The sequence below is a fragment of the Vidua chalybeata genome, chromosome 4 (genome assembly GCF_026979565.1).
Source record: "Vidua chalybeata isolate OUT-0048 chromosome 4, bVidCha1 merged haplotype, whole genome shotgun sequence".
NCBI lineage: Eukaryota > Metazoa > Chordata > Aves > Passeriformes > Viduidae > Vidua > Vidua chalybeata.
The window spans coordinates 2640276-2667951 of NC_071533.1; the positions used below are offsets into that span (position 1 = coordinate 2640276).

Genomic DNA, 27676 nt, shown 5'->3' on the forward strand with positions numbered 1-27676 from the left:
AGTGCACATTATTTTACATATTCAGCTTACTGCATCATTGCTAGATGAGCAAAACCATCCAGTCAACTCTCTAACGTCTCCATATTGCAGCCCACAACAGTGCCTGGCAGAGGAGAGCACCCAGCTCATCACCTCCCAAAGGTGTATGGAGCCACTGGATCATTCTGCAAGGGCTCAAGAGGTCCTCATTCTAAAGAGAAGAGGAAAACAAAGTTAAAATGTGAAGCATGCTCAAGGTAGCAGAAGCTGTGTGACTACTGTTCATGGAGTTTGGAGATCTCCCAGCTCAATCCCAGGATGCACTGACTTGGAGACCAAGTGTAGTTATGTGAGCAGGGTGGCTGCTGGAAAAATCATACCTATACTTGGGAAAATAGAGGTGGTTTTGCCCTAGTGTCTTAGAGACTCAGCTGAAAAAGAGACAGAGCAGAAATCTTTAAATTAAGAGAAGCCTCCCCAAACCAAAATGCTGCTGTATGGAATTTTGGCAACAATCTGGGCCTACTTTTAAGGGTCTTGGCCACAGAAGTCTTGCTGACCTCAAGCGTGTTGGTGCTGATGGGACCTGCAGCAGGGATTCTGACTGAGTCTGTTATGTCCCTTTCCTCACCTTGGGGAATGGGGTATGAAGTCACCTGGGAGATGTTTATCACAGCTCATTTGAGAGCACAGATCCTGTAAGCAAATTATACAGTACTGCTTGTTTTGGGGAATGCAACCTTGCATTAGGACTGGGAGCACATGACAGAGACTGTGATGTTTCCCCTCTATCTTGCTCATTATTTCCAATTGCATCCAGAGCAGCAGAGAAACAAAGGACATGTGAGGATTGTTTGGGAATTTTCTCCTGGAAGTGCAGCTTCAGTCTTAGCTTTTTTGCTTTGAGATCTTCCTAGTGCCTTCCCATCGGGTGCATCAGGTGGTGAATTTTCTTCACCTATTTGAAGTCATTTGGTATGTGAAGAAAGAATGAATCACAGGAGAAGCCTACAGCAATTAGCAACTCCTTTCCTCTCACCTTTGCCATAGCTAAGTTTTTTCCCTAGCACAAAGCCCAGGCAAGGCTTCCTACGCACAACAACGATTACGTAGATCACTCTGGATTTTGATTTTTTTCCACAGGCCACGAGCAAGCAGAGAAGCTCAGGAGAACACTCCATTTCACAGGCATGCTAGTTATGCTCCCTTGGAAATCCCATTGTTTGCTGGTGGTGCCTGCCTTTGACTACCAGTGCTGTGCCCTCGTGACTCCGGCTGCCTTGAACCGCGCCGGGGTGCCAGCAAAGGGGCATGAAATTTGGCAAACAAGAAAGGTGCTGCTGGAATCAGTCAGTCCTGGCAGCTGGAGCGTTCATGTCAGCCAGGACTGACTGATTCACTGACGCCTGGGTCAGTGAGGGCTTTGGAAGCTGCTTCCCTCCGTCAGCGGAACCTGAGCAGGCAGAGCGCCCGGTGTCCCCCTTTCCCCGCGTGTCACCTGGTGCCCCCCTCGCCTGTGTGTCACCTGTGCCCCGGCAGCGTGGGGCCAGCGTGTTCCCAGGACAGGGCTGCTGAGACACCGCGTGAGTAAGGGCTCATTTGCATAAAGATTGCACACTCACGCTGTGAAGGAGGTTTCCTAGGCACAGGCTCATTTCCTCCTATAGGTGGGTTTGCCTTCACGTAGGAAAAACCCTATTCTTGAAGGCCTTGGACAGGACCCAGCTTACATTGGCACGCCACGATGCCATCCTGGCATGTTTGGGTCCGCCCAAGCCCAGCTGCAGGGAGGCACATTCTGCCCCTCTGGAGCAAAGCCCAGTCTGTGCTCTGAGGTGCACTCACATATCCCACTCTCAGAGCTGTGCTTTGCTGGCACGAGGTCTCACCACTCCTAAAATGCCCCTCAACATCACCACTGTACCAGTGTCTGCATGGCTCTTCTCCTTGTAGGCTTCACCCAGGACGTTTCAGCAGGAGCAGAGGTCTTCTTCAACAGGGAGGGAGAAACCTGGAGGTGGCAAGTGCAGGGCTGAGAGCTCAAGTTGCCTGGGACTAACATGTTCCTGTGTAAAAAGAGGAAGAAAATTCAATGGTGTTTGACTACAGTTAAATTATGTTAGTATTTAAAGACATTTTATCTTAACATGCATGAGATAGGCCACTAAGCATTGCAGCCAGACAGCCATTTTCCCCTCCCATTAGCAGAATGGTGGCAAATAAAATAAAAAAACACTTAAAAGGAGCTGAACTGAAAAAAATGCATAAGACTGTATGGAAATTCAGAAGTGGTCCTACAGTGACAATATTATAATCACATTTCAAGTATCCGGACCCCTGTGAATGCCAAATTCTTCATTTCACAGGTGTTAGGCACTACACATGAAGCCACAGAGGAAGTAAACAACTTGGTTTGGAAGAAACTGAGAGGAGGAGAGCTGAGGCTGCTGGGGGGCCTCTAGGCCTGCAAAAAGCAGCCTTGTGCTCAACCTTAAAATGCCTCCACAGAAGGGATTTTCATGCTGGCTCTGTCCCAGCCCCACTGCTGAACTGTGGGTCCTGTGCCCATAGCGCTGGGGGTAGTTGCTCTCGTCCCTGCAGCCCTTCCCCAGAGCCCAGTCGTGGCTCTCGGAGGTTTTTCAGCCCGATGGACTGTGCCTGTCAGCTGTGGCTGTCGGGTGCCACGTACCCACCTCACTGGTGCTGTGCTCTGAGGCACTGCCAGACCGGCCGGCCCCTGCCTGGCTATCCCAGACCTCTGGTGTGGCAAGCGGGACACAAAGGCAGCCTCTGCCCAGCCCCTGACCTCTGCTGCTGGAAATGGTAACTCCACATTGTACTACGGGCAGCAACCTGCACAGGAGACAGACAGGCAAAGCATCAGAGACGGGAGGCCACGGGACAGCCTTCTCGGACACGGGTCTGAAGCCCATGCCAGGACAGACACAAAGTGCATTCCCTTGCCACCCACGACTGCCAGATCACCGCCGTGGCAATCAGAGATCCCGGGTGTCCATCGGTGGGCTCAGTGCGTCAGGGCTGAGCTCACTGCCAAAACCCTGGGAGGGCACGGTGACTCTTGCATTCTCAGACCGTGAGCCTGAGCAGCTCGTTTGGAAGGTGATGAATTTGCAGGAAGGGCGGCTGTGGGGTGAATAAAATCCGTCACAGAGCTTGGCATAGCTTCCAGCCTCTGCCAAAGGCAGGTTGAGCTCAGAGTTCCTGCAGAAGTGAGGGATGAGGCTGACAAACGCTCCCTGTGGCTGCACAGCTCTGAGACAGCTGATGCTCACCTTTGGTTTGCAAAGACAGGAAAACTTTGCCATAAATATCAGGAAACTGAGTCTTGCATTAGTGATCAATCACTCCAAGAACAAGTGAGAACCTTCCAGAAAAACCCTGCATTTAAGATCAGGACTTGCCAAGGCCATGCATCTGCCCCTTTGGGAAGTCTGATTTCTAATCTAAAACAGGTTATTTCTAATATTTCTATCCATTTCTAATCTAAAACAGGGCATTATGCCAAAAACATGTATTTTATCCATGTTGGAGGTGGTGGTGCTCCAAATTTTGCATTAAGAAAATGCTGAGACCCATAATTTCCACCTTTTTTTGGATGCACACAAAAATACCAGTATTCCTAAGCTCAGAACGTTCTCTGCCTTTTTTCGGATGAGCATAAAACACTGCTTTTCTCCAGGAAATTTCCCAGCTAACTCCCCATGGCCTGCCATAAAGGCAGGGAGACTGTGCTCCCACCCTACTCCGTCCCGGTGCCCGAGCCCCTCGGCTGGCAGCACGGGATGACGCCGCCGCCAAGACTTGGGGATCTGGGAGTGTAATCTTCCAGGTGGCCACTAGATGGGAACGAAAGCAGCGCTAGGAATGTCACGGGACGCCGTACCTGTCAGGAATACCAGCTGATGGACGGATTTTTTTTCTCGTCTGTTTGATACGAATTCACTGAAACAAAACAACCTGGATGAGTTGGAAAAAATCTAACAAACTGTGACCAGTGATGAAGCAGCTGAAGTGAAATACCCCATCTCAGTTATCACAGAAGAAAGGAAATCTAAATAAATAGTGCTTGGAGAAGAAACAACCCTGAGTCTAATTACCAGTCTGATTTCTGATATTTGCCCTTCCCTCTTTAAATGCTCCTCCCCTCCTGGTGAGCGTTCACCGGGGCTGGGTGAGCTGACCCTGAGTGAGCTCCATGTGTTTGGGAGGTCACAGGTGCTCTGATTTTGTGAGGTACTGAGTCCTGTTTCCTCCAGACTTTGCTTCTGTCAAAACCCTCACCATCCTTTCTTGCTCTCACTGAAGCTCTATTCTCTGATTTTCTGCCCCCTTATTACAACTCCTGAGTCAGGTTTCCATCGTCCCCCTCTCAGCAGTGACCTGAAGGCTTATTCCCCTGTTGTTGTGTGTATCCAGATGAATATCCACTCCCATCAGCCAGTTTTCTCTCCTAAAATTAACCTCCATGTCCCTGTACTTCACAAATCACAGCAGCTCTGGGAGAGGCAGCTGAACTGACTGTTCTTCATCTTCATGTGGCTTTTCCAACTTCCTCAGCTTCCCATTATAATGAAGAGCATCAATAAACAGCCCAACAAACCAGGCCAGAAAGAGCCACTGTCACAGGACCATTGGGAACAAATGTCCATGGACAAACGGTGGTTCCAAATTGTGTCTTGTGCCTGTTCACTACTGTATCTCGTCTCCTAAATTCCAACTGGATTTTCCTATCAAGAGGCTGAAGCCCTCTGGTGACTGGGTCAGGAGGATCAGACTGGCATCCATCAGGGTAGGGCACAGAGATTTCTCAATATTATTTGATCAGTTTTCTTAATCTCTAAGTTTGCTGGGAAATCTTTTAATCACATACAATGGGATTATATCATGGGAGTGTTGGGGTAATTTAGGTTTGGCACTGGCTTTATTAAAATAATGATGTCTATTTGTGCAAGACTAAACTTCTACATTTACTGATGAAACACCTTCCATCTATCCTTCCTTACGTCCATTCTTTCTTCCCTTCTTCCATCTGTTCATTGGTCTATCCACCCATACTTTCTTCAGCACAGACACAAAGGATGACTACTACTGACCCAGGTCAGATATGCGATGAGTACATGACCTGTGAGTCTTTCCAGCCCACTTAAGCTCCTCTCTCCTCCCTGAGCTCCATCCCTGCCCTTCTCACGAGCAGCCCCGGGATGAGGCGCCCAATGCGCTGTGCAATCCACGGCTTGCCTCAGCAGGGACAGTTGTCCAAACGTCCTCCGCCTCTGTGATGTAACCGGGACAGTCACCGAGGCTTCCTGAGATCCGTGGCTGACGCGCTCCGAGGAAAGCCACTGCGGGGAGCTTGTGACTCCCGAGGCGCTGGGATTGCCCAAGCCGGCGAGGCACGCGAAGGCAGCAGCCTTTGCAGACAGCAGGCTTGGCTCTGGAGCTGCCCCGTGGGCTGTCGCTGCTCAGTGTACCACAGGGGGCTGCTTTTAAACTCTTGGGCAGCCAGAGACACTGTGCAAATGGCAGTTCCAGCTTTGGTGCCTGGGCACGGCACAGGCACTGAAAGTGTTTGTCCCTCGAGAAGTGATGAGGTGATGGCTGGCTTATGTTGCTGTGAGGACTCACATTCTAATCTCTTCGCAGTTCTGTGGTTGGTGGCTGCTTTTGGAAAGGTCTTTCTTCTAATGCCCTCTTAAAACAAGTCAGCCATGTGGTGACCAGGGGAAACACCACCAGTGATGTCTGCACAAAGCCAGAGCATTTTGGAGGGTTTACAGTGAGCCTTCACACAAGCACAATCCTTCCATAGGACACCAGGAAGGAGTTGTTGCTGTTGCTTTCTAGGTCAGACAGCCCCAGGCCTGAAAACAATCATCAGCTGGCCTTTGCCTGAATCCCAGGAGACTGGAATGAGTTTCTGATAAAATATACAGACCTGAGGGCAAGAATCCCAGGGCAGGGTTACCAAGAGGGCAAATCTGGGATGAGACAGGTTTGAAAAGGATGGGAGATGTCAAACAGAGCACCCCTGCAGCTATGGGAGCTGTGGCTGCTCGGTCCTCCAGAGAGCTGCCAGCACAAGTGTCCCAGGCAGAAACCCTGCACAGTGGCTTGCTGGTGGCCCTGAGGACAGGCTAATGACCACCTGTCACCTGCCTGTATGATGACAGGTCATCAGGTGGGTTTCTCCAGCACCAGCCTCCAGTCCCTTCCCCCCCCCACAGTCTCTCTGTTCTGAATGAGTTTGTCACAGGCAGAGAAAAGCTGCCCTGGCCTGTAATACTCATGCAGCAAGCAAAGCCATTGTGTGAGGAAGGCTTTGGCAGGGCCACCTGGGAGACACACCACGGGTGCTCTCACTGCAGGAAAGAGGCAGCCAAAGGTGACTCTGACAGTGGGTGGTGCAGGTGAGGAAGAGCTGCACCAGAGGGACAGAGGTGGTGCCAGCAGAAACCATGGAAAGAATGAGGGAGGTTCATTCTCAGAGGCAAATTATTTGGGGTGTGTCCCCAGGACCCGGCTGTGTGGTTGCTGGACTGGCAATCTCCGTCCAGCCAGCACAAGCTGTTGAGGTGGCAGGCTGGTATGTGGCCCTAAGCTCTGCAGTTTCTCAATCCTGTGCAGGAGTGAGAAAAACACATGTGCTGGAAGGGCTGCTGTGGGCTGGAGTCAGATGAGCAACGGGATAGGTGGAGAAAGCCCAAGCCAGATCAGGACAGTCAGCTAAAAGTCAAGACAGATAAAAAACTCCAAACAAATCCTGCACAGGCCTGAAAGTGGACTGTTCCTGTTACATGTGTCTGACCCAAAAGTGTAAGGCACGATAAACCCCAGGCTGCCGCTCTTACTGCAGCTGTAACCTTCTGCAAGAGCAGCAGAAAGATGCATCTGCAGTTCCAGGGGCTGCTCAGGTCCCCTTTTGGGATTCTCCTGCCAAGTGGAGCAGAAGAGCAAAAAGGTCAGTGTTTGGGGGCCAGGCCTCTGGGTTGAGCCTCTCTGGGAGTCCAGGAAGAGTTTCTGGATAATAAACAGGGATGGGACAGAGTAGTTCACAGACAGGCAAGGAAGCCTGAGGGGGAAAAAGGATGTGTCACCACATATCCTAACTGGGTCACAGCAAGAATGGAAGGAGGCTCCAAGAATCGATTTTTGCTGCATCTTACCACTGGGAAAGGCTGTGTAACAACGAGGCTGTGGTTGGGATTGCCATTAGCTGTCACCAGTTACCCAGCAGAACAGGTTCCTGTGTCACAACCAGATTACAGGAGAAGGAGAGAGGAAGTGAAAAGCTGAAGAGCAGCTAATGAGGGCCCTGTGAGTTAACCCAGTTAACTGTGAATGACCAACTATCCTCTTCTAATTCCATGCTGAGGGTCCAGAAGGAGCCAGGAAACTCATCTCAACTGCTGAATGACCTGGACTGAGAGCTGGGCAAAGACAGCCCTGTAGCACTGCCAACAATGAGCACTTAGGTCACCTGGGAAGGTGGCAGAAGGTAGCCACAGGCTATCTGCACAGACCCAGCACGGCGAGCATAATCCCTACAGGATAACCCACTGTTGCACAAGCCAAGAGATCACTGGTTTCACACCCACCAACACCCAACAACACAGCCCAGCGCAGCCTGCCGGGATGTCTGGCGGTGACCAGGAATGACATAAAGCTTGGGCTTTTTCTCACGTCTTCTGAAAGTGTGAGAAGGGATGGGATTAGCAGGGATGATTCAGGTGCTGCAAGGATCCTTCCTGTTCACAGGGAGCCAACACCTGGAGTTCAGCTAAACCTCAGCAGGCTACTTTATCATTATTTTAGGCAAACAAGATATTTATGGTCAAACTCAAAAATTTTCCTTGCCCTGCTCCAAGCTGTACAATGGATGTTGTGGCAGAACCTCTACGAGGAGGACTCGTGCTGGTTCCAAAGCATGTGTCCTGCTGTAGCTACACTCACACCCTGAGCTGCCACGTGTTTGTGTGTTCAGCTGCAGAGGCTCATCAGCTTGTGCTGCTGCCTCCCTGCTGAAATCCAAAATACAGCCAGCACAACCTTCATGAGGGTACGAGTGAGCCAAGATCCGTGCTGCTGCCATGCAGGACATGTTGGATATGCTGCACTAGGACCTGTCCTCTGAGACTTCCTCCAGTTGTGCCAGTTAAAACTATCCATTGGAACTAAGGTGCATTGATACACTTTATTAATAGTCCTGTGGTTTCTCTCTCCAAGAATAACTGCTGAGGCTCCAAAGACACTGCTCAGTCAAGCCACGCTGGGTTTCACTCTGAGATCATAGGGTCCAAGCATTAACCCAGCACTGCCAAACCTACCAATAACCCAACTCCCCAAGTGCCACATCAACATGTCTGTTAAACTTTCCCAGGGATGGGGCCTCCACCACTGCCCTGCGCAGCCTCTGCCAGGGCTGGACAGCTCTTAGAGTGAAGAAATTTTCCCCAATATCCAATCTAAACCTCCCCACGCACAGCTTGAGGCCATTTTCTTTTGTCCTGTCCCTGTTCCCTGGAAGCAGATCCCCTGACCCACCCCAGCTGCCCCCTCCTGTCAGGGAGTTGTGGAGAGACAGAAGGTTCCCTCCGGAGCCTCCTTTTCTCCAGGCTGAGTTCCCCCAGCTCCTTCAGCTGCACCAGACGTGCCCTCTAGACCCTTCCCCACCTCCCTCCTCTGGATATGCTCCAGGCTCTCAATGTCTTCCCTTTCATGAGGATTTGTTGATGAAGATATGAAACAGGACTGGGAACATCCCCAGTGACAGCTGGCCAGCTGGAAGTAACTCCATCCACCACCACTTGCTGGAATCAGCAGACATGTTGACTTTGTCTAGAAGTTTTATTTCAAGGAATACAATTGCTTTGAGTATATTCACAAGAATAAATATAAAATTCTTCTCTCCAGAGCAAGAAGACGAGTTTTTATAAAAATATATCTCTATCCCAAAGAACCACTTAAGTGGGATTCCCTTTAGGAAATATTATTTAATAAAAAAATAAAACACTGAAAATAAAATGCTTGACCTATGCTTATTGAATCATCAAACAATTGAAATTTTTTAAAGGTTATAAATATTGTAAATATTATTAATAAAAATAACATTTAAATAGACAGGTAGCCACTGAGTCCATCCAGATGAACAGAACACTGCAGGAAGTCAAGGCTTCTCCTATAGTGCACCAACTTCTTTGTATTCACTGGTGTTTGTTTGTCTCCTCTTGTTGCGGTACCTGGAATAGCAGAAAGAAATGTGAGTTCTGGAAAGCCAGTTGCTTTTGGAGAGTGATGGGGAGTGGGGGGCAAAGGAAAGAAGGAAAAAAAAAGCTGTACGAGCTCCTCACATTTTTTTAAATCTCTAGCAGCTGGGTTCTCTCTGCCTGTGCTCATTTCCAGGTCTGACATCACTTGAATGCAGTCTCCTTTCTTGACTCTTCACTGACAATTCCACATCTGCATTAAAGTCTTCCTGCTGGTACTAGGCTTGTCTTTGAGAAATCCTGCTGGTTACCATCTAGCTGCCTACCAGATCCGGGAAGCTGAGCTCTCCTTCTGGACTTGTTCCACCTCCTCAGCCCTCTGACAAATGCTTACCAGCCAGTTTTTAGGCTGGAGAATGATTCCTGCTGCTTTGGATCTGTTCATGGAGAAGAGTACTGTCCCCCATGGTAAGGCTGATAAGGCAGTGCTCATGATATCACACTCACCACAGTAACGTACCAGATCAGCAAATCAGCTGGTACAAATCCAGCTGCTCTCCAGCCCCCGATGCCTGAGGGAATGGCATTACCAATGAAAGAACTCGAATATTCCTATTCCTTGCCTGCTCTCTCCTTGATCTCAACACACCCTCTAAGCCAGACACCAAGCAACCTACAGAGCCCCAGTGTGAGGGCGAACAGGCGCTGGGAGTGCTGCTGCCTGGCCTGCAGCCTGGGCCATGCCACACTGCCTGTGCTGAGTGCTTCAAGCGCAGCTGAGCGGCTCTGTGTGTGGAACTGCCCGGTGAGTGAGCTGTTCCAGGCTCAGCCTCCCAAGCCACCAGGAGCACGAGTCTCACCTTCTGCAGATGTAGTAGCTGGCGAGAGAGAGGGCAGCGAGGAAGAGCAGGACCACGATGACGGTCAGTGCCACGTACTCCTTGCTGAGGGGCTGCCGGACGAGCTCCGAGTGCACGCACCGCACTCCGGAGAAGCCCACGTCACACCTGAGGGTGAGAGAGGCACAGTCAGAGATGTGGCGTGGGGTTACACCTCAACAGCTCACAGAGCATCCCATGATGCTGGCCTGCTGTTTCCTCAGGGACGAGACACTTAAACTGATGTAACTGAAGCCCATGTGGTCCTAGAGGCAGCTCTAAATTGATCAGGTAAATGAGCAATACCCTTAAAAATGCCTAAAGGGTCTTTATTTTGTAGGCTGGATCAAAGGAGAGACCTTGGTGCTGTGCCTGAGTTCTGGATCTCATACTAGTATAAATAGAGATGAACAGGTAAGCACATCAGAAAGAATGTCCCAAGTCTAAGCTGGGTTGGTCACTAATTTCAGGTCTCTGACACTCTCACAGAGATCACTGGAGGTAGCACATGTGCTTAACACTTCCTTAAATGCAGCTGAGCATTATAGACATGGTGCTTCTCTTCACTTTCTTGTGAGCATTTAATACACGGCTGGATTGGTTTTTTTCAGCTAAGTGTCAATGGCAGCCAGAGCAAAGTTCACCTCAAAGCCCACCTCAGGGAGATCTGCAAGGTGAGTGGGGCCTGTCCATACCTGCAATAGTGCTCATCCAAGTCCACGATGTACACACACTGCCCATGGAAGCAGTAGTCCTTCATTTCAGGCTTGCATCTCGTTATCCCAACTTGAGCCACACGTGGGCTGTTCTCTGTCTGGACTGCAAAGATATTTCATGAGCACCTCAGGATGTGAGCAATGCTGCTCAGAGAAAAATGATTCCCAAGGGCACCTCAGTGAGGCTTCCAGCCCAAGGAAGATGGGAAGCAGAGATCTGTTATTTACAAAGAGCTGTGCAGTACTTACTGAGCGCTGTTGTGCAGTTCTCCATTTCACCAGGCCCACATAACGGGATCACGGTTGTGCCCAGGACTGCTTGCAATAGGTAACCTGTAAGAGAATAAAAACAATAGTCAAAAATAGATGCATTTTGAGTTAACTATTTAAGCTGTTGTAGTAATTAATTCAAGAAGAAAACAGAAACTTCTCATCATGGTAGGGAAGATCCGAAGTTGAAAGCTGAAAAAATAAGGTCTGAGTGATGTGCTGCCTACATTATATACGGCAGCCCAAAGAAACATCTCTGAAATACAAACTTATAATGCAGAACAAAGACTCAACAGAAACCTGGTGTCTGTGACCACCTCTCGCCCACACTGAGTGAAACTGGGCAGGAACAAGCTTGGAGAGATTATGGGGAGAGGCAGGAATTAGGCCATTTGATGATTATGTTAGGTTTCTGACTGGTCTGGCATGGCACCTGTGCAAGGGAAATAGCCAGGCTTCCACAATTAGGCATGACAGTCCAGCACTCATCACAGGAGGAGTCCTTTTGCTGATCTAAATCAAGATATCCTTGACTCACAACAGCCTACAGGAAGAGTATTTCCTAGGAATCTGCAAGTCAGTGTAGCTGGTGACTCAGGACACCAGGTCAGTGCTGAGCCAGGCTCAGCACCCCACCACTGGCTTGAGAGACCACAAACTGCTCCAGGTAGGCTTAACACAAAAGCTGCTCTTTACCAGCAAAGAACTTCCTCAGCCCTCTCCTCGCTGAAGACAGCTGAAGGGCTGGACAGTTCCTGCACTGACACCCACTCCTTTGGCAGTTCCTTGGTTAAAAGCCCACTTGCAAAGCCACTAACACAAGATACCAAACACTCCTCATCTGCCCACAGGCTTGGAGAGGTTACTCACGACTTTATGGACCCTGGGCCACTGTTACTCAGCAGAACACCAGAAAAAACAGGCACAGATTTCAGGAGTTCCACTAGTTAAATGAACATTTGCAAACAGGATTCGAAAGCCAGCATAGGTGCCTGTAGTTTCATGGCTAGTCCATGAGGAATAGTGAATGTCTGCCCCAGCTGGCCATGAAATCCACCTGGCTAAAACTCCTCCTGTGGTCACAAATTAACCTGCTCATGAACTGCTTAGTCATCAGCCCCATTCCACGGAAGTCTGTAATTTGTGTCTTTGGGCTGTTTGCCTCTATTAACTTGTTAGGTCATGCATGTCTAATGGAGGGAGTGTGCCTCCATAATTTCCTGATCGTTCTAATTCAACTCCAGTTATTAGAAAGTGTCATTACATCTCAGGGTTAAATCTAGTAGTGGTAATTTATGGATTTCCGGCAGCTCATCTGCTTCTGGGTAATCAGTAGCCTTCCTTTGTCCTTCATTCCAGCTACACACAAAACCAGCAGGAATATCTAAGAGGGACAGGGCTTCTTCCTGTGCTTGCATTCTTAAAAACATCATTCCTCCTTCTCACCCCCCTCTGCAAAGCTAATAAATCAGATTTCCACCAAGCTCTAGAAGAAAGAACAAAGCCCAGGTCCCCCAGAGCCAGAGCAACAGTAACAGATCCATGATGCCAGCACCTGTACCAGCAGGAGCTGGCATGACTCAGCAGGACCTGCATTTCCCTCCAATGGGGCAGGACATGCAAGTTTACTTTCAGGGTGGGATTTTTTTTTTTAAGTGGCAGTGTGCTCACTGTAGATTGCCTCAGCAGCAGCAGTTTAACACTTCTGTGAGGCCAGTCTGAGTTGCTAAAACATAAGTTCAAGTGTGTTAAAGGAGAGGCCACCAGCTGTCAGACAGTGGCAGCCCAGGGACCTGGGGTCCCAAAAGATGCTGGAAAAAGATTTACCGAGCCAGTTCTTCTTCCCAGGAACCAGGGGGATATTTCAGGAGTGCTCTATGGACTAAGCTGCTCCCTTCAAAGGGAGGAGCTGTGGCACAGGACAGCAGTGTCCCACTAAGGATACATCATGTCACAGAAAGAATTAAGGACAGAAATTAACAAAAGTCAAGGCTGAACCTGCCAGAGGTATCCCAGATACCCACCAGTTAAGCAGATGGATTAAGCCAGCTGAGGATCTCATGCAGCCGACTCATTTCTGTCACAGTTTGCACTCTTCCTTGACCTGGGCATAACCTGAGCAGCTGCTTTTTAAGCTGAAATTCCCAGCTGGAGACTTAGCAGAACCCAGCTTTCACACATGAGAAAACTCCAACCAAAAGGCCCATGGAAGAGACAGGTCAGCTCTCCTCTTGGCTCCAGAAGGAAACATGGCTTTCCAGTTAAAGCCCACAACCCAGACATCTATGGAGGACAAATTAAAAATAACTTCTTCCTCCAACACTGCCCAAGGGCTTTCCCAGTCCCAGCCATGTGCAGGTGCCTCCTCCATCTGACTGCAGGCTCTCAGGGCCAGAAAGGCTGGACTGCAGGCGTGGATATTTGCTGACACCCAGCAGTATTTGCTGCTTTTGGGCAAAGTTCTTCCTGTTCTGCACTGCTCTGCTTTGCCCTTTCCCCCATGCACATATTTCCCCTCTGACATCACTGGAAGGATAAGGGATCTGCACACAGCAAGGAGAGCCTTTCCCAGGATATTTATTAGATGATGCATATTAAACACGGAACCTGGGAGAGGTTATATTTTTATTCCTTCACTGGTTATTAAGCAAACACAGGGTACAAGATAAGAGTAATGAGGCGGTGGATTTTCATCTGTGTCTTGCAGGAATGTGAGTGTTACATGTCACATTCCTACATCATAATCCCATCCGGCTTCACAGGTATTCCTGCAAGGTTCACACTGACAGCAGTTACTGGAATAGGAATAACGCTGCTCTGCTGCTTACTTGTCCTTCCAGAAGGGAAGAAAGGAAAATGAGGGCTGGTGACCAACTGCCTTTGCTTCCTGCAATCCCCATCAGAGACAACCCGCAAAGGTTAATCATCAGTTTGCCCACTGTGAGCCAGCTGTAGTTTCCAGTGGCTAAGGATAAAGGATGCACGTGCGAGATACCCTAAACTGAGGACTGCTCTGTGGAGGATTTACACTAAGGGAACTGTCAAGGTTCTGAGGGCTCAATCATTATTTGAGTTGGTTTCATCTGTCACCAAGATTGCAGGTCCTGTACTAATTCACCTGAATGGTGCTACCTCCCATTTGGCATCTCTGCAGTCTCTCTGCCACAGCAGCAGCACCTACCTCTCCACATGGGTTGCACTTCCAAAGCAGAGGTGCCCAGGTGACACGCACCTGAAGGATCTCAGCCCAATTTAACTGCAAAGATAGATCAAGGTGCATCCCCATCACCTGATTTTGGACATCCAGGGAATGTCTTAACTGTCTTCTGTCTTCTTTGGGCAAACCAAGTAGGGAACATGGAAATTAGCCAGTCTGTCCCACTGGTTTTGTGAGCATCCCTACTACCACTGTTTAATTCCAGAACCACAGACTCGCAGCTGTGGATATCCAGGATCAGCAGCTCTAAGGCAGCCCTGGCAACACCAGTCTGTCGTGGGAAGACTGGTGCTCCAAAACTGCTACAGGCCCACAGGATCATCTTCAGCATTGTACCAGGACTTACCCTTAGGCAGAGATAATGCAGTTATGTGCACCCAGTCATCCCAGCAGTGCTTCCACCCCTCTCGAGACCTACGCACCACTGATCTTACTCATGTGCTGCCCCTGTGCTTGGCCACAATGTTTCCCACCACTTGCGTGAGGGCTGAGGTCCCTATGCCACAAAAGCAGAAATCCCTTATTATTTCCAGCCAGACACATTGGCCACTAACACTTTCCCCATCGTCAGACACAGCCATCTTTATGCAGTGTCACCAAATGACACAAGCAAAAACTACGCACTACAGCCTTGGTCACGATGAAGAGACTAATTTATTTTTTCTGACTCCAATCTTTTATAGTTCTCAAAAGATGCCAGTGGATTGGAGGGTGAACGTGCCACCTCTCCAATGACACTGGACAAACTACCTGTACATCAAATTTCTCCACCTCTATAAAAGAATATAAAACAATAAGTTATTTACAGAAAGTTGTGTGAGAAAGTTCTCTACAAGAATGTAAACTCAGAAGGCTTTAGAAAACTCTTAATAACCAAAACAACAATGCAGGGTCAATTTGCTGAGAGCCAGGAGAATTTGACACAGGAAAACATAAGGACAGCAGGTCCTGGAACTGCCCGGTGAGTCTGGAGGTCCAACGTCTGCCTTCTCCACTGAGTGGGCATTACAGTGAGCACAAGGAGATTGGTGCCAAGGCTCCTGCAGCAACTCCCAGAAAAGGCAGGGCCCCGGTTTTTCCCCATCACCATCACCTCTGCGTGTGGCTGGCATAGCACTGTGTCCCCTCAGAAGTGAGTGACATCTCTCTCCCACCACTGCCTTGCTGCTGCCCAGTCCCAAGCCCACAACAGCCAGGATATGAACCTGGCAAGGACTGTCACTTCAGTAAGGCTTCAGCCATTCAGCAGGGAACCTTCTCCAGTCTGGCATAACACCAGTGCCAGTCTTCCCAGAAACACCAAGTTCTGCTTACACTCCTGCCCTGGGAGGGGAAGGCAGTAAAGTGCTCATAGCACTTGTTATGATGCCACCTAGCTATGACTAACCCATCCCTTACTATTAGATGTTGTGCCTGCCCCGGAAACAAAGAAATTCATATACAGATCCATGAAGACATACCAGTTCCTACCAGTGTCATTTTTGTGCAAAGCATGGCTGACTCACAGACTACAAGACGTTTAGCCTGCTGTCCTGGCAAGTGAGATGCTGTGCAGCAGCTGCTCCATCAACTGTTATGGAAATACCTGGCTAAGATGAAAGACACAAACGCATACTGCAGGGCTTAGAAGATGAGGAAAACATCTGTCCCAAAAGAGAAGTCTTGGAGTTTGTCCATCAACTACAACCTTGAGCCCAACATCATGACTGTGAGAATATGCTTTGTCATTAAAGCAAGGCGTGAATGTGCCAGGTATCAGGACTTTGCTGCCCACAGAGCTCAAGTTGCCCAACAGGGTCAGCTCTCAGCAGTCGCCACCTATCAGTGCCAGCGCCCCGTGGAGGTGTGTGACAAGGATCAGCTCTTGCATCACAGCACACGCAGGCCCCAAGACTCTTGATGCTCTAAGGATACACGTGTTCACTTGAGACTTTCAGGTAGCTTATGTCATACAATGGAGTAACACACTCCCAGCGAGGAGGTGGAGAAGTGTCAAGCAGAAGGAGGCCACAACCTGTTTTGTTATGATCAGGAAGTCTCTGCTGCTGTGAGGATTCACCCACTGAGCTCGCCCAGAGCATGGCCTGGGCAAAGGAAGCAGGACAGACCTACAAACAGGACAGGTCAAGGTGAAAGAGAGCAGACTGCACTGGGAGCAGAGCTGAAGAGAAGGGAAAGAATGTCCACCTTCACTCAGTCACAGGACACACCTGGGCATCGCGCAAGCAATAAAACATCCTGTAACAACACACCACAGAGTGTGGTGTGTGCTCCACTCCTCAGCTCATACAATCCACCCGGGTACACCTGTCAGTGCCTGGGACTTCATCTCGGAGAGACACCCATCAGCTTCACCTGAAGGCAACCTGAACGTTATGCTTTGACGCAGATTTCCCAGCAGCCAAAGAATGCCCCTGTCCCAGGACGCAGCACCCGATGCCCTTCCAGCCCTTGCCCGCGGGAACGGGGACCTCGCCGCTTACCGAGGAAGAGCAGCAGGCTGCGGCCCCACAGGCAGCCAGCGTCCATCGCCCTCGGTCCCCAGGGAGCAGAGGCGGCGGCAGGAAGAGAGGCGGCGGCGGCAGGAGCGGCGCAGCGGTGTGCATTCGGCCGGCCGGCTGCCGCACTTTTATGTGCCCGCGTAGAGGCGGGGCCCGCCGCGGTGACACCCGGCCCGCCCGGCTGGGGGCAGCGGCTCGCCTCGGCCTCCGCGCTTCCTGCCTCGCCGCCCCCGGCCTTCGGGCCGGGCCGGGCCGCCCCCTACTCTGCCCGCGGGCGATGCCCCCACGGCGAGCAGAGACGGCGCCCCGGTCCGGCTGTTCCAGGTCCCTTCTCTGGGAGCGGGGGGGTAGCTCTGCCCCCTCCGGCCGTCGGCAGGTGCCCGGGTACATTAGGTGCCCCTGGTTCCAGCAAGTAGTACTGCAAATATTACCTGGGGCCGTAAAATTACCCGAGCCCTCTGAGCAGTCTAGCCCATGCAGTTACTTCCCGGGGCTGTGGATGCCTACGGCACAACCTCGGGACCGCTGTCTCTGCTTGCCCTCAAAGCATCCATGCGATGTGCAATGGCAGGAGGCCCTGCAGACCCGGAGCCAGCTGCCCAGGTAGGCCCTGCCAGCACACAAGGGACCCTTGGGCCATATCATTGCCATGAACACCACCTGTGCCTAAACCTAGGTTTGGGAAACACCCCAGGGTGGGCAGCTGGAAACTTGCTGGCCTTATCTCCCATCTCCTGGCATTTCTGAAGTGACCCTCAGCACACACGTGCAGCTGCCAGGGAGCCCCGGAGCTAGGGGCAGAAATGGCTTATTAAGTTACAGCACAGGTACCAGGAATGCCAGCACCTCACCCGGCACCTGGGCTGGCCGCAATGGTCTTGAGCTCAGGGGGTGTGTATGCCACGTTCCCCCTCCAGCCCCTGGCCTCATCACGGCCCAGTAGCACAGGCAGTTCCTGGAAGCAACACCTCTATCAGTTATAAGATCTTTGAAAGAGCAGCCAACAGCTACTTTTTAAAAAATTCCTTTCAAGCATCCTGTTGAAGCCCACGCTCTCTGTCGCTATATTAGGCAAGACCTCATTCAGCAGTTACATCCCACCATCAGATGACTGAGGGATCCTACCCACCAAATCCCTGCCGCACACATTTGCCTAAAATATGAAGCGTGTTTCTTCTCAACAAGCTGCTCAGCAATGATGATTTACTCCTTTTCCTTTTAAAGGAAAAATCATCTTCCCCTGCCTTATGGCTCTCCATAAAGGCACATCGATACCCAGTTTATTGTGGCACTGATAAGCCTATCTCATAGTGAAAGGAACCTGAGTATTGACACTGAGCTACACTGCACCAGCTGATGACTCAAGTGTCCCTAGTTTCTCTGTTTTATAAGCAGTTATTGATACTGATATTGAAGAGAGGTGACTGTGGAAGATACTGCAGAACTCCATATACTTCATGTTCAGAATGCAGTTCTAAGTAATAAAGACATTCATTCAGGGGGCTGCAATAGATCTGGTACTTACAAATCATACTCCTTATTTTCGGAGCATTTTCTTAGGTCTACAGTGGCATGGAGATGCTGAAGTGAAAAAAGGCAGCATGTTGCTACAGACTTGTGTGTCAGCACCACTTATTAATTACCTAAATGGTATGAGAGTTGGCAAGATAAATGTAATAAAGTTCGGTGTGAAAGTAGCATTCAGAAGGATGTCCTCCACAGCAAGTGGACATGATATAGCTGGAATCTTTTTCTAAGTCCTCTTTTCCCCCCCTCTGATTAGTCATACCATGCAGATGGTGTCTTTTTTGATGCCGCATGACTGTTTTGGTTGCTTCTTTAATTTGTGCTGATCCCCCTTATTAAGGATTTTATTGTCTGCTCGTTCAGAGATCATAATGAGTAAAGGAAGGAATTGCAATTAATAGCAACGTGTTTCTGTGTGTGGGCTTACAGATGCCTTAAAAAGCAGCATCACCGAAGAACTTCCACTTTATAATTAATTTTACCCTTAAATTCCTGTGTGATTTATCCTCTGAAGGGCAACATTTAATTATAGTCTTGTACACCGGTACCCAGATACCAAGTAACGCTGACACAATTGGAGCAATTCATTGGAATTTCCTCTTTCAGATCTGAATATATGGAAAACAAGTATCATGGACACATCTTTGTTTCATCTTTCTGTAATGTTCTTTGTTTCACAGTACCTGATTTTGCATCCGTCATCCCCGCGTGCGGCTTTCACCATCCCCTCCTGCACGTGGAGGCTGCCGCTTGGGGTAAGGCTGGCACGCACCTTAAGAGCCAGTTTTCCAAGAGGCCTTGCAGCATCAATGGGGTCATTGTAAGGCAGGCTCATTGCATCCCACAGGTCCCGGTAGGAGCGACAAGTCTGTGCAATGCTGCGAGGCAGCACTGGTTGGGCAACAGAGCATCACGGGTGCATCTCCGTTGCTGGCCTCGATTTCAGCCGGGGTGAACTGGCACGCCCAGGGCAAGGCGCCCATGGATTTGTGCCCCTTGGCACCCCACTAGTGAGGAGCCCCCTGAATGCTATGATTTCGGGATTTTTTTCTTTACAAATTGTAACAAGAATATGAGGAAGTATTCAGAACCTATGTGAAAGACTTGCTTGCTTTTTTTACCTTGCACTGCCTTAATAACCACCTTTAAAAGAAAACCTCTCTTTACAAACGACAGAGGCTCAGCCGAAGTCCTTGCTTCAGCTCACTTCAGTCCCTTGCAATGTCTCAAGCATTCATCTCCCCTTCTGGGACAGAGCAGCAGATTCACAGCAGTGATTATTGCATGGGTACAGACTGAGCCTTGTCTTTCAGTGTTCTGCAGTCCATCAGTGATGGCGCACAGCACTTTCTATGAATAACATGCCCTTTTTGATTTAAAGAGGAAAAAGCACAGCTTAAGTGTATATTTTTCTGGGGTGTCTCTTTTCCTCACGGGGACTTGCTGTAGACAAATACATGTGTTCACAGCAATGAACACAGCCACTTTATGTGTGTGTTTTTACATACCTAAAACCATACACGACGAGTGTCTGTACCACTTACTTTAGCTGCCTTCTGTAGGGCTTGCACCCAGTTTTATGCATTGCTGCTGTAGGCATGGATCTGCATAGGTTTCATCTCCTGAAAACAAGACAAATTTGCAAAATCAACATCTTTTCTTGCTAGAAAGTATTTTCTGAAATGGAAAGAAAATAATTCCTAGTCTTGCGCTGATGCACTCATCACTGTTATGCACACATGCAGTGTAACAAAAAGTAGCAATTTCATAAATTCTTGGGAAAATCATCCAGAATTTTTCAAACAGCATGACTGCACATGTCAATATGTCTGTAAGCAGACTTACATACAGCAAGCTTTCATTGCACAAAATGAGAGATGCTCAAGAAGTATTCTCAGAAGGTCAGACATCAATTGAAATGCACCTCACTCTTGACAGCACTTTCATTTAAACTGCACAAGATTAATATTAAGTTCCCAAAGGGGTATAAAAGGCAAGTAGATGTGGTATTGGAATCACAGTTCAGCAGTGCTGAGGGGAGTGGTTGGACTCCGTGATCTTAGTGGGCCTTTCCAACCGAAATGATTCCATGATTTTGTAAAAATCATAAAAGGTAAAAACCTTGAGGCTCATGGGAACACAAATGCCCTAAGAAAGGAATGTATTTTTAACTGGAATACATAGACGCAACCAGCTGGAGGAAATGGAGAAAAGAAAAACCTTGAGCCAAATTACTCTGTTTAAAGGTCAGTTTCAAATTTGCCGTGAATGCGAGGGATGAATTAAACAACCACTCTCTCCTATAAACTATGAGAGTTCAAATTCTGCACCCAGGGCTGAAAGTGGCCAATGCCTCTTCCTGTAAACACAGCATGAGGTCAAAGTTTCTGGACAACATAGATGTTGTGCTATTAAAAATAAAGAACAATTCCCCAAATTCACTGACTTCTTTGCCAACTTCTTGGGTCAGCATTAACCAGCAATTTACAAAAGAAAGGGGAAAAAAAAAACCCCAAGGAGCTAATTCTCATCAAGATTGCATTGAAAAGGGAGACAGGTCTCCCATTTCATGCTGCATTCCTCCCTAAAGGGCAGTTTTTAAAACTTCATTCTCCTGGCTTGTATGAGTATGACTTTGCCATTACTCTCCCCTGGGCAAATCCTGAATGGCTCAACACATCTCACAGGCAGCAAGAACTTCTTAATGCTCAGCTGGTGATTTCCCTTTCCTAATTACAGCCCAGTGCTCCATGCTGAGTGATTTCTTAGCCTCCAAGGGGTTGAAGCCTTTCTCATTTGTGGAGTCTTTCCATGGTTTTTGCCTTTACTTGGTGCTAAAAAAAAACATGCCCTTGCTGAGAGTGGTATCAAGCCAGGTCTCCCCCACATCACTGTCCCTATATCTATTAATTGTTTCTCCTTGCTTTGGGTGAACTGTTTAGAACAATCACATAGAATAGAATAATAGAAGGACAAAGTTTGAAACAAAGGGGATTTCCCCACAGCATGTAGTATGTTGCAAGCAAGTTGGGAAAACACCAGCCATCAGTCAACCCATCAGTCCTGTGTGCTGTTATATCCATCAGCATCAGCATCTCTTTTGAGTTAATAAAGTCATCTCTTCCGCAGAATTTCTCATTCTCCAGGGACAAGGATTAACCACTGAGAGGCAGAGTATACGCAAAGGTGAAGATTGTCACCATGTGCACACATGGGTGCATCATTCACGCCCCTGATCAGTGGCCAGCAGCACTGAAATTCCTACATGGCAGCATGCCCTGGAGGAATTGTATGGCCCACCCATTCGATGGCTCTGCCCAGAGAAGGACATCCACCTGAGGACAGTGAAATGGTAGCAAACCCACTGCGACGGGGACTGGTGCGACTCACCAGCTACTCTCAGGTTTTCTGCACAGCAGTCTCTCTTGGCTGTGGGCTCTTTCATGCCTCTCCTGTACCTCCCATGGTGCCAGCATGGGGAAGACAAGAGAAACACACTGTCAGTGAGAAGCACAGACCTGCTGAAGCACGGCACCAGCCTCTAAGGCCTGCACTAAAGCCTGAGCAATATGTGCTGCACACACACCATCAGTATGCATACCCTGACTCTCCACTGCTCCATCTGGGAATCTCGGCCATCACAATCACTGGCTTCAATCCCTTTGGCAAGTTAATTTTGGCCCTTGATAAATATCTCTCTTATAAATATCTCTCTTATAAATATCTCTTGATAAATATGCTCTTATATCTTAAGCATATATGAGCAGAGGAAGGGCTGACTAGCGGGCTGTTTCCCTGCCTGCACTTGGCCTGCTGAATCCAAAGCCGTATTGAGCTGTGACTCACCCCAGGCCCTGCTCCACCACTGGAACTTCAGCTCTCCACAGACTCCACGTTTTGGCTGCAGCACAGCAGTGACTGTCACCTGCACGCCAGCCATGCACATGGGAGCTGGGGCACCCTGGACAGGAGGAATGTGTCATTAGAGATGATGGAGTAAACAGCAATCCACCTGAAACCAGCTCAGCCAGCACATGTTCCAGAAACCAAATCTAGGAAAGAGCCACAGGTCTCCGGTATTTGTTTGGCCTGGTAACCAGCACTAAGCACTGTAGCAGATGCACTTAGTGGAATTCCCCCATCCACTAGCATTATGGGACACTCCCACTACTGTTCTGATAATTACTGTTAATCATTACTATTACTGAAGTGACCAAAAAAAAAAAAAAAAAAGAAAAAAAAAAAAGGCTGTGAGGATCAGGCCTTTATTGTGCTGGCTGTTGTCATGCAGAGGTGATGAGACAGTCTGCCCCAGGGAGCCTATAAACACAGGTGCCCAATTCATCACTGCAGTCATGTTTCAAACTAGGACACTCTGGTCCCCAGTGAAGCTCTCCTACGACTCCAGCAAAAATAATCCACGGCACTCCCTGCAGCTCACATCAGCTGGGAGCCAGGCTGGATATCATGCTCTCTGCCTACAGGCAGATGCAGGTAGAAGGGAAAGAAGCTGATCAGGAATACTTTGACATTGCAACACCCAACAACACATTTCCATTCGGTGTTTTCCCTGACTGGGCCCAACCTGCTATAAAACTCCATATTCTTTGATCTCCAGTGAATTCAGTACCGCCAACTCTTGAGAGCCCATGAGTCACATGGTATGTGGAAACCTCTGGGGTTTGTTTTGGGAATGACCAAGACTATGTGAAATCATCGTCTAGTCACCTTCTCCTCCCATCAACGATCTGAACATCATCTCAGGTATCCAAGTCTCCTTGGATACCGTTCCTAGGTTACACGCGGAAGAAATGGATTAGCCAACTGGGTACTGACTGGAAGCCAGAGGGAAGGACTGTAGGCCTCAGTGAGGCTGAGAAGGGCAGGGAGAGCTCCTGCACAGGTGGAAACCATCTGCCTACAACGATGATTTTTCCTCCCATTTATGCAGGTCAGGTTGCCGTCAGCTACCAGGAAAGGAGACAGACCCCAGTTCTCTGGTCAGAGCTGGCTGTTCCCCAACCTGTCTCCAGAGTGCAGTCTGGATTCCTCCCACACTAAAAAGCAAATTAAAAGGCGTTCAGTGCCTTCATGTTTCTCTGCTCTCTCAGCAAGGAGCTGTGGGTTTGCCCAAGGGCCAAGGGGAGGCAAAGGCCCAGGCCCCAGGGAACTTGTCCTGTCTCTCCATCCACGGGTTCAGAGGGTGCTGGTTGTTTGAGGTGCAAGTAGCAGATGGGACAAAACAGGAATCTGCAACTGGATGTCCTGGGGGCAAGGTGGCAGTGGCCAGTTGGCTGACTGTGCCACTTCCCGCATAACTCCTCTATCTACGCATCCACCCCCTCGTCCTCGTTCCTGCAGCTTAGCGTTATTTAAGAGAGGCAGGAGATTTCCTTTATGACACTGGGAGCGCATGCGTGTAAATCAAGTGGGACAGGACAAAGGCCAGGGCTGGGTTCAATTAGATCAGCGATGTTATTAAATTAACAACAGCACTGAGCTACGGCTGGCAGTTCTTGATCGATCCTCCTGCAGCCAGGGTCATTGTCCTTCATAGAGGAAATTAAGGGCTAGGGAACAAGGATGAATTAGCCAAGGCTGACAACCACAAATTTGGTCTCTGAACCTCGTTAAACTTTTGAACAACAGTAGTTTCTCCACAGGATTTTCAACAGATATCCCTGAGAACCCCTTTTTCGTGAGGCTGCACATCAGATGCTCAGGATGAGACACCTTTGGCCCCTGACTTGCAGCTTGCCTACAGCCGAGGTCACCCCCTCAAGCATCACACACTCACTTTCCAGCTCCACACCCGGATTAAGCTCCCCTGTCCAAACCTCCAAACCCAGCACACAAACAGCCTGACATCAGCCTGAAGCCCCTTAAGCACAGGAGAGGATCTCAGGTGAAACATGCCAGACCTGAGAGCCTGTGTGGAACACAGCTCTGCTCTTCTGTCTCCATCCTGCCTCCTCAACCCTTCCCCCTGTTTTGTTCCCATAATGTTCCCCTTTGTGAACCAGGAGAGAGATTTCCAGGAAGAGCTACAGCACACAAAGCTCATTACCCATCTTTCCAAACCTACCACTTTAAAGGGCACACAGGTTAACTAAACTAAGCCAGAGGTCTCTCTGCAAGCCCTTTCCCAGCGTCTCACGCTGCACCTTATGCAACGCGCTGCGCATCACTGCGCGTGCTTAATTACAGCGGAGCAGCTTTGATTGCCGTGTCACATCATCCAAGTGCCGACTGCATTGCTCGTGTCAGAACTGTCTTTTACGCACATCTGAGTAACAGTGAAGCCTCTGGGCAATGGCCTTTGATTGTTTACATGGCTCCCATAAACAGGATATCACCAATTTGTAAATATCCTCTCAGAAGCCCCTCAGCTGCAGTTGACCGGTTTGATACATGTCCATCTGCAGCAAGTCTGCTCTCTCCCCTACAGCTTCACTGGTAATGTTGCACAACCCCTACTGACCACGCACTGCCTTGTGGTAGCACATTTATCTCTCTCTCAGGATTTTTCATAGAGGTGCACAGAGAGAAAGAAAGAGAAAACAATTTCTATTTCTGCTCCTTGTTTTTCTCATGTAGAATGTACTTAAGAGAATTGTTTACCTAGAGTGATAGCTTGATTGGATTCGGGTGAGAATTGTTTGAGCCTGATGGCCAATCAGATCTATTTGTGGCTAGACTCTCACAAACAGGGTCACAAGTTGTTAGTAGTTAGATATAATAGTTAGAAAAGTAGGTATGTAGTTTTAGTATCTTCCTTTATATAGTATATTAATGTATTATAGCATAGTTATAATAAAGAAATCATTCAGCCTTCTGAACTGATGTTAGACATCATCATTTCTTCCCACTGAGTTCACCTACATTTTACAATATTGCCTCTCGTGGTACACATCAAGACTTCTACTTTGTGGGTTCTACAAATTGTTTGGAGAGTTGGTGCACTTGGGGAGCATTTGCTGGGGAATTTTAAGTGAAAGGAAACGTTACTGTTGGCATTATTTCCCAGAGGCTTATGCTGTGTAGTTCTCACTTAGGTAGAGAAGGCAAGAGAGTTACACTGATGGAATGCTTGTTGCTACATCTTACCTAGAGGTAGGGCTTTTTTCTCTTTCATATAAACAATCCATTCCAGCTAAATGAAGGCAGTGACACACAGAGAAAAATCTAAATTTTCTTGTGAGTTTCTTCAGTGTTGCAAAATGGGGTTTTTTGATGGTCAATAATTAGATACCTGTCTGTAATCTGCAAATTTTCTGCAGTAAATCCAAAGATAGCTTTCAAGAAGAAGTCATAATACCAAACTCTTATGTTTTGGCAGTGCATCTCAGGACAGAACTTCCTATCAGAGCTAGAGAGAAGCTCAAATTTCCCTGTCAGCAAAACACTTTATTAAAAGCAAGGCACACCTATCCTGGTTGGCTCATATTTGACTAACTGGGTAGCCAACTCTGAGGGATGGAGGAATTGCTTTCATGCAGGGGGAAACTCCAGCTTGGAAGAAAACAGAAGAGCAACACTAAGAACTCTTGGTGTAGAAGTAGAAGCACCGAGTTGAGTCACTGCTCATTCACATGTGAACAACCCACTACTGGGAGTGTGCTGATGCCAAGTAGTCTGACAGGACATCCCTAGCTCCAAAAACAAGTGCCTTGAAGAACTGTAACTCCAGGCTACAATCATGGTAGCATCAGGTCAGATGCCAGCAAAGCATTCAGCTGCTTCCCCCAGACTTTGGCTAAAAGGACAAAGTCTTGGCTTGCTATGTCACAAGCAAGAAAAAACTAGAACCAGTCTCATTTCAGTCTAATTTCCAGCATAACCTCAGTGGTGTTCCCAAAACCTTCCTAGACAGGACACCATTTTCTTCTCCTCTCCTCTGTGAGTGGCACAGACTGCTCTGGTGTCATCCCTACTGTCACCTGGAAATGTCAGGCCTGTATTACACCCCTCTAACCCATCATTAGCACCACTGGAACAGCGACAGCCGCACCTGAAATAGATGTAAGCTGTAAAGGAAATCATCAGGAACTTGTTTAATTTAAAACAAGGGGCAAAGGAAACAGTGTGAAGTCCTGACCCTACTTGTTCTAAGGTAGATCACTGCATACTGCACTATGAACTCAGCTGGGATCCAGATTGCTTTGCAGATAGAGCAGGAGGAAGCTGTAACTTACACCCACTACAACTGTACCTACAGCCAAGGAGCGAGATAACTAAATGCCCTTGGGGAGATATGAGAGGCATTTGAAGCATAAAAATTGCTTACCTTTCCCTTACCAGGTAGGCAGATAAACACAAATGTCTCTGTTCAATAGTGCCTGACAGTCTGATGCAAGGCCTCAAAAGCAAAGAAAATTTAGGCATAGAGTAAACTGTGGTGCAAGGATGTGCATCCCCAGTGACAGAACATTCCCCGTCATCTCCAAAATAAGCAGTTCCAGAGAACTGCCCGAGTTGGTAGAGATCATGGGCCCAGAGAGTGTGGGAGAGCAGAGGCTGGTGCTTCTGTGCAGGGCACAGAGCTTGTGTGTTTCACACGGGCATTCCCAGCTTCCCAGGTGCTACGCCATGTTCAGACTTTCAGTCACGTGGCTGCTGGGACACACACAGCTTACCACATGCTAAGGGAGGGTGGGAGCAATTTGCTTTACTGCTCCTGCCAAAAGCCTCTATTACTGTATGCTATGAAAGCTCTGGAGAGGCAAAACATTCCCAAAACCACTTTATTAAAATTAGTAACACCCGAAACTCCCCCCAGTTGTTTATGGATGGCAGGGCTGAAGGAGGCAAGAAGCAAAAGCAGAGGCAGAGAAGGCTCCGCTTTCTCTGCAGCGTGACAGGCCAAGGGAGTCTTCAGATAATTTCAGCTGGCTAATTTCAGGTGGCTGCTGAAACGTTGTCCCCTTCCCCCAGAGGTCATGCTGGGAGTAAGACTGGTTTTCCATCTACAGATGCAAAGTGTTACATATGAACTAAGTGTCAGTTTTCCATACCCCAGCATCTCTGAACTACTTCAAAGGTTGTAACACTTTCATCGCCATGGCATCCTTGTAGCTATTTCGATATTTATGTGATGGCAGCACGGAGGCAAGCACAGGGTCTGCAACTTATCGAACATGTGCAGAGGCACATTTGTCCCTGTGCTCCACTCCTGCCCTTCTCATGGATCACTTCCTCTTTGGATGCTAAGCCAGAGCAGCACTGCTGCCTCCCAGGCTCCTCTTCCTTATGCTGCAGTCCTGATCCATTGTGCAGGAGAAGGGAAATTTAAACATGACCACGGAGAGAGATTTAAGCATGGAAAACCATCAGGTCATTATATTCCCATGCCATGACTGCTGTC

General features: G+C 48.6%; 1 protein-coding gene across 1 annotated transcript; it reads right to left on the minus strand.

Annotated features, from left to right (window-relative positions):
- Positions 1 to 9016: 9016 nt before the first annotated feature.
- Positions 9017 to 16858, minus strand: EREG (epiregulin). Its single transcript, XM_053940533.1, has 5 exons — positions 16768 to 16858; positions 11047 to 11130; positions 10777 to 10900; positions 10064 to 10210; positions 9017 to 9236 (listed from the first exon to the last, which is right to left on the minus strand). The coding sequence occupies exons 1-5, from the start codon at positions 16811 to 16813 to the stop codon at positions 9176 to 9178; spliced, it is 462 nt and encodes a 153-aa protein (XP_053796508.1). The 5' UTR covers positions 16814 to 16858; the 3' UTR covers positions 9017 to 9175.
- Between the last annotated feature and the right edge of the window lie 10818 nt (positions 16859 to 27676).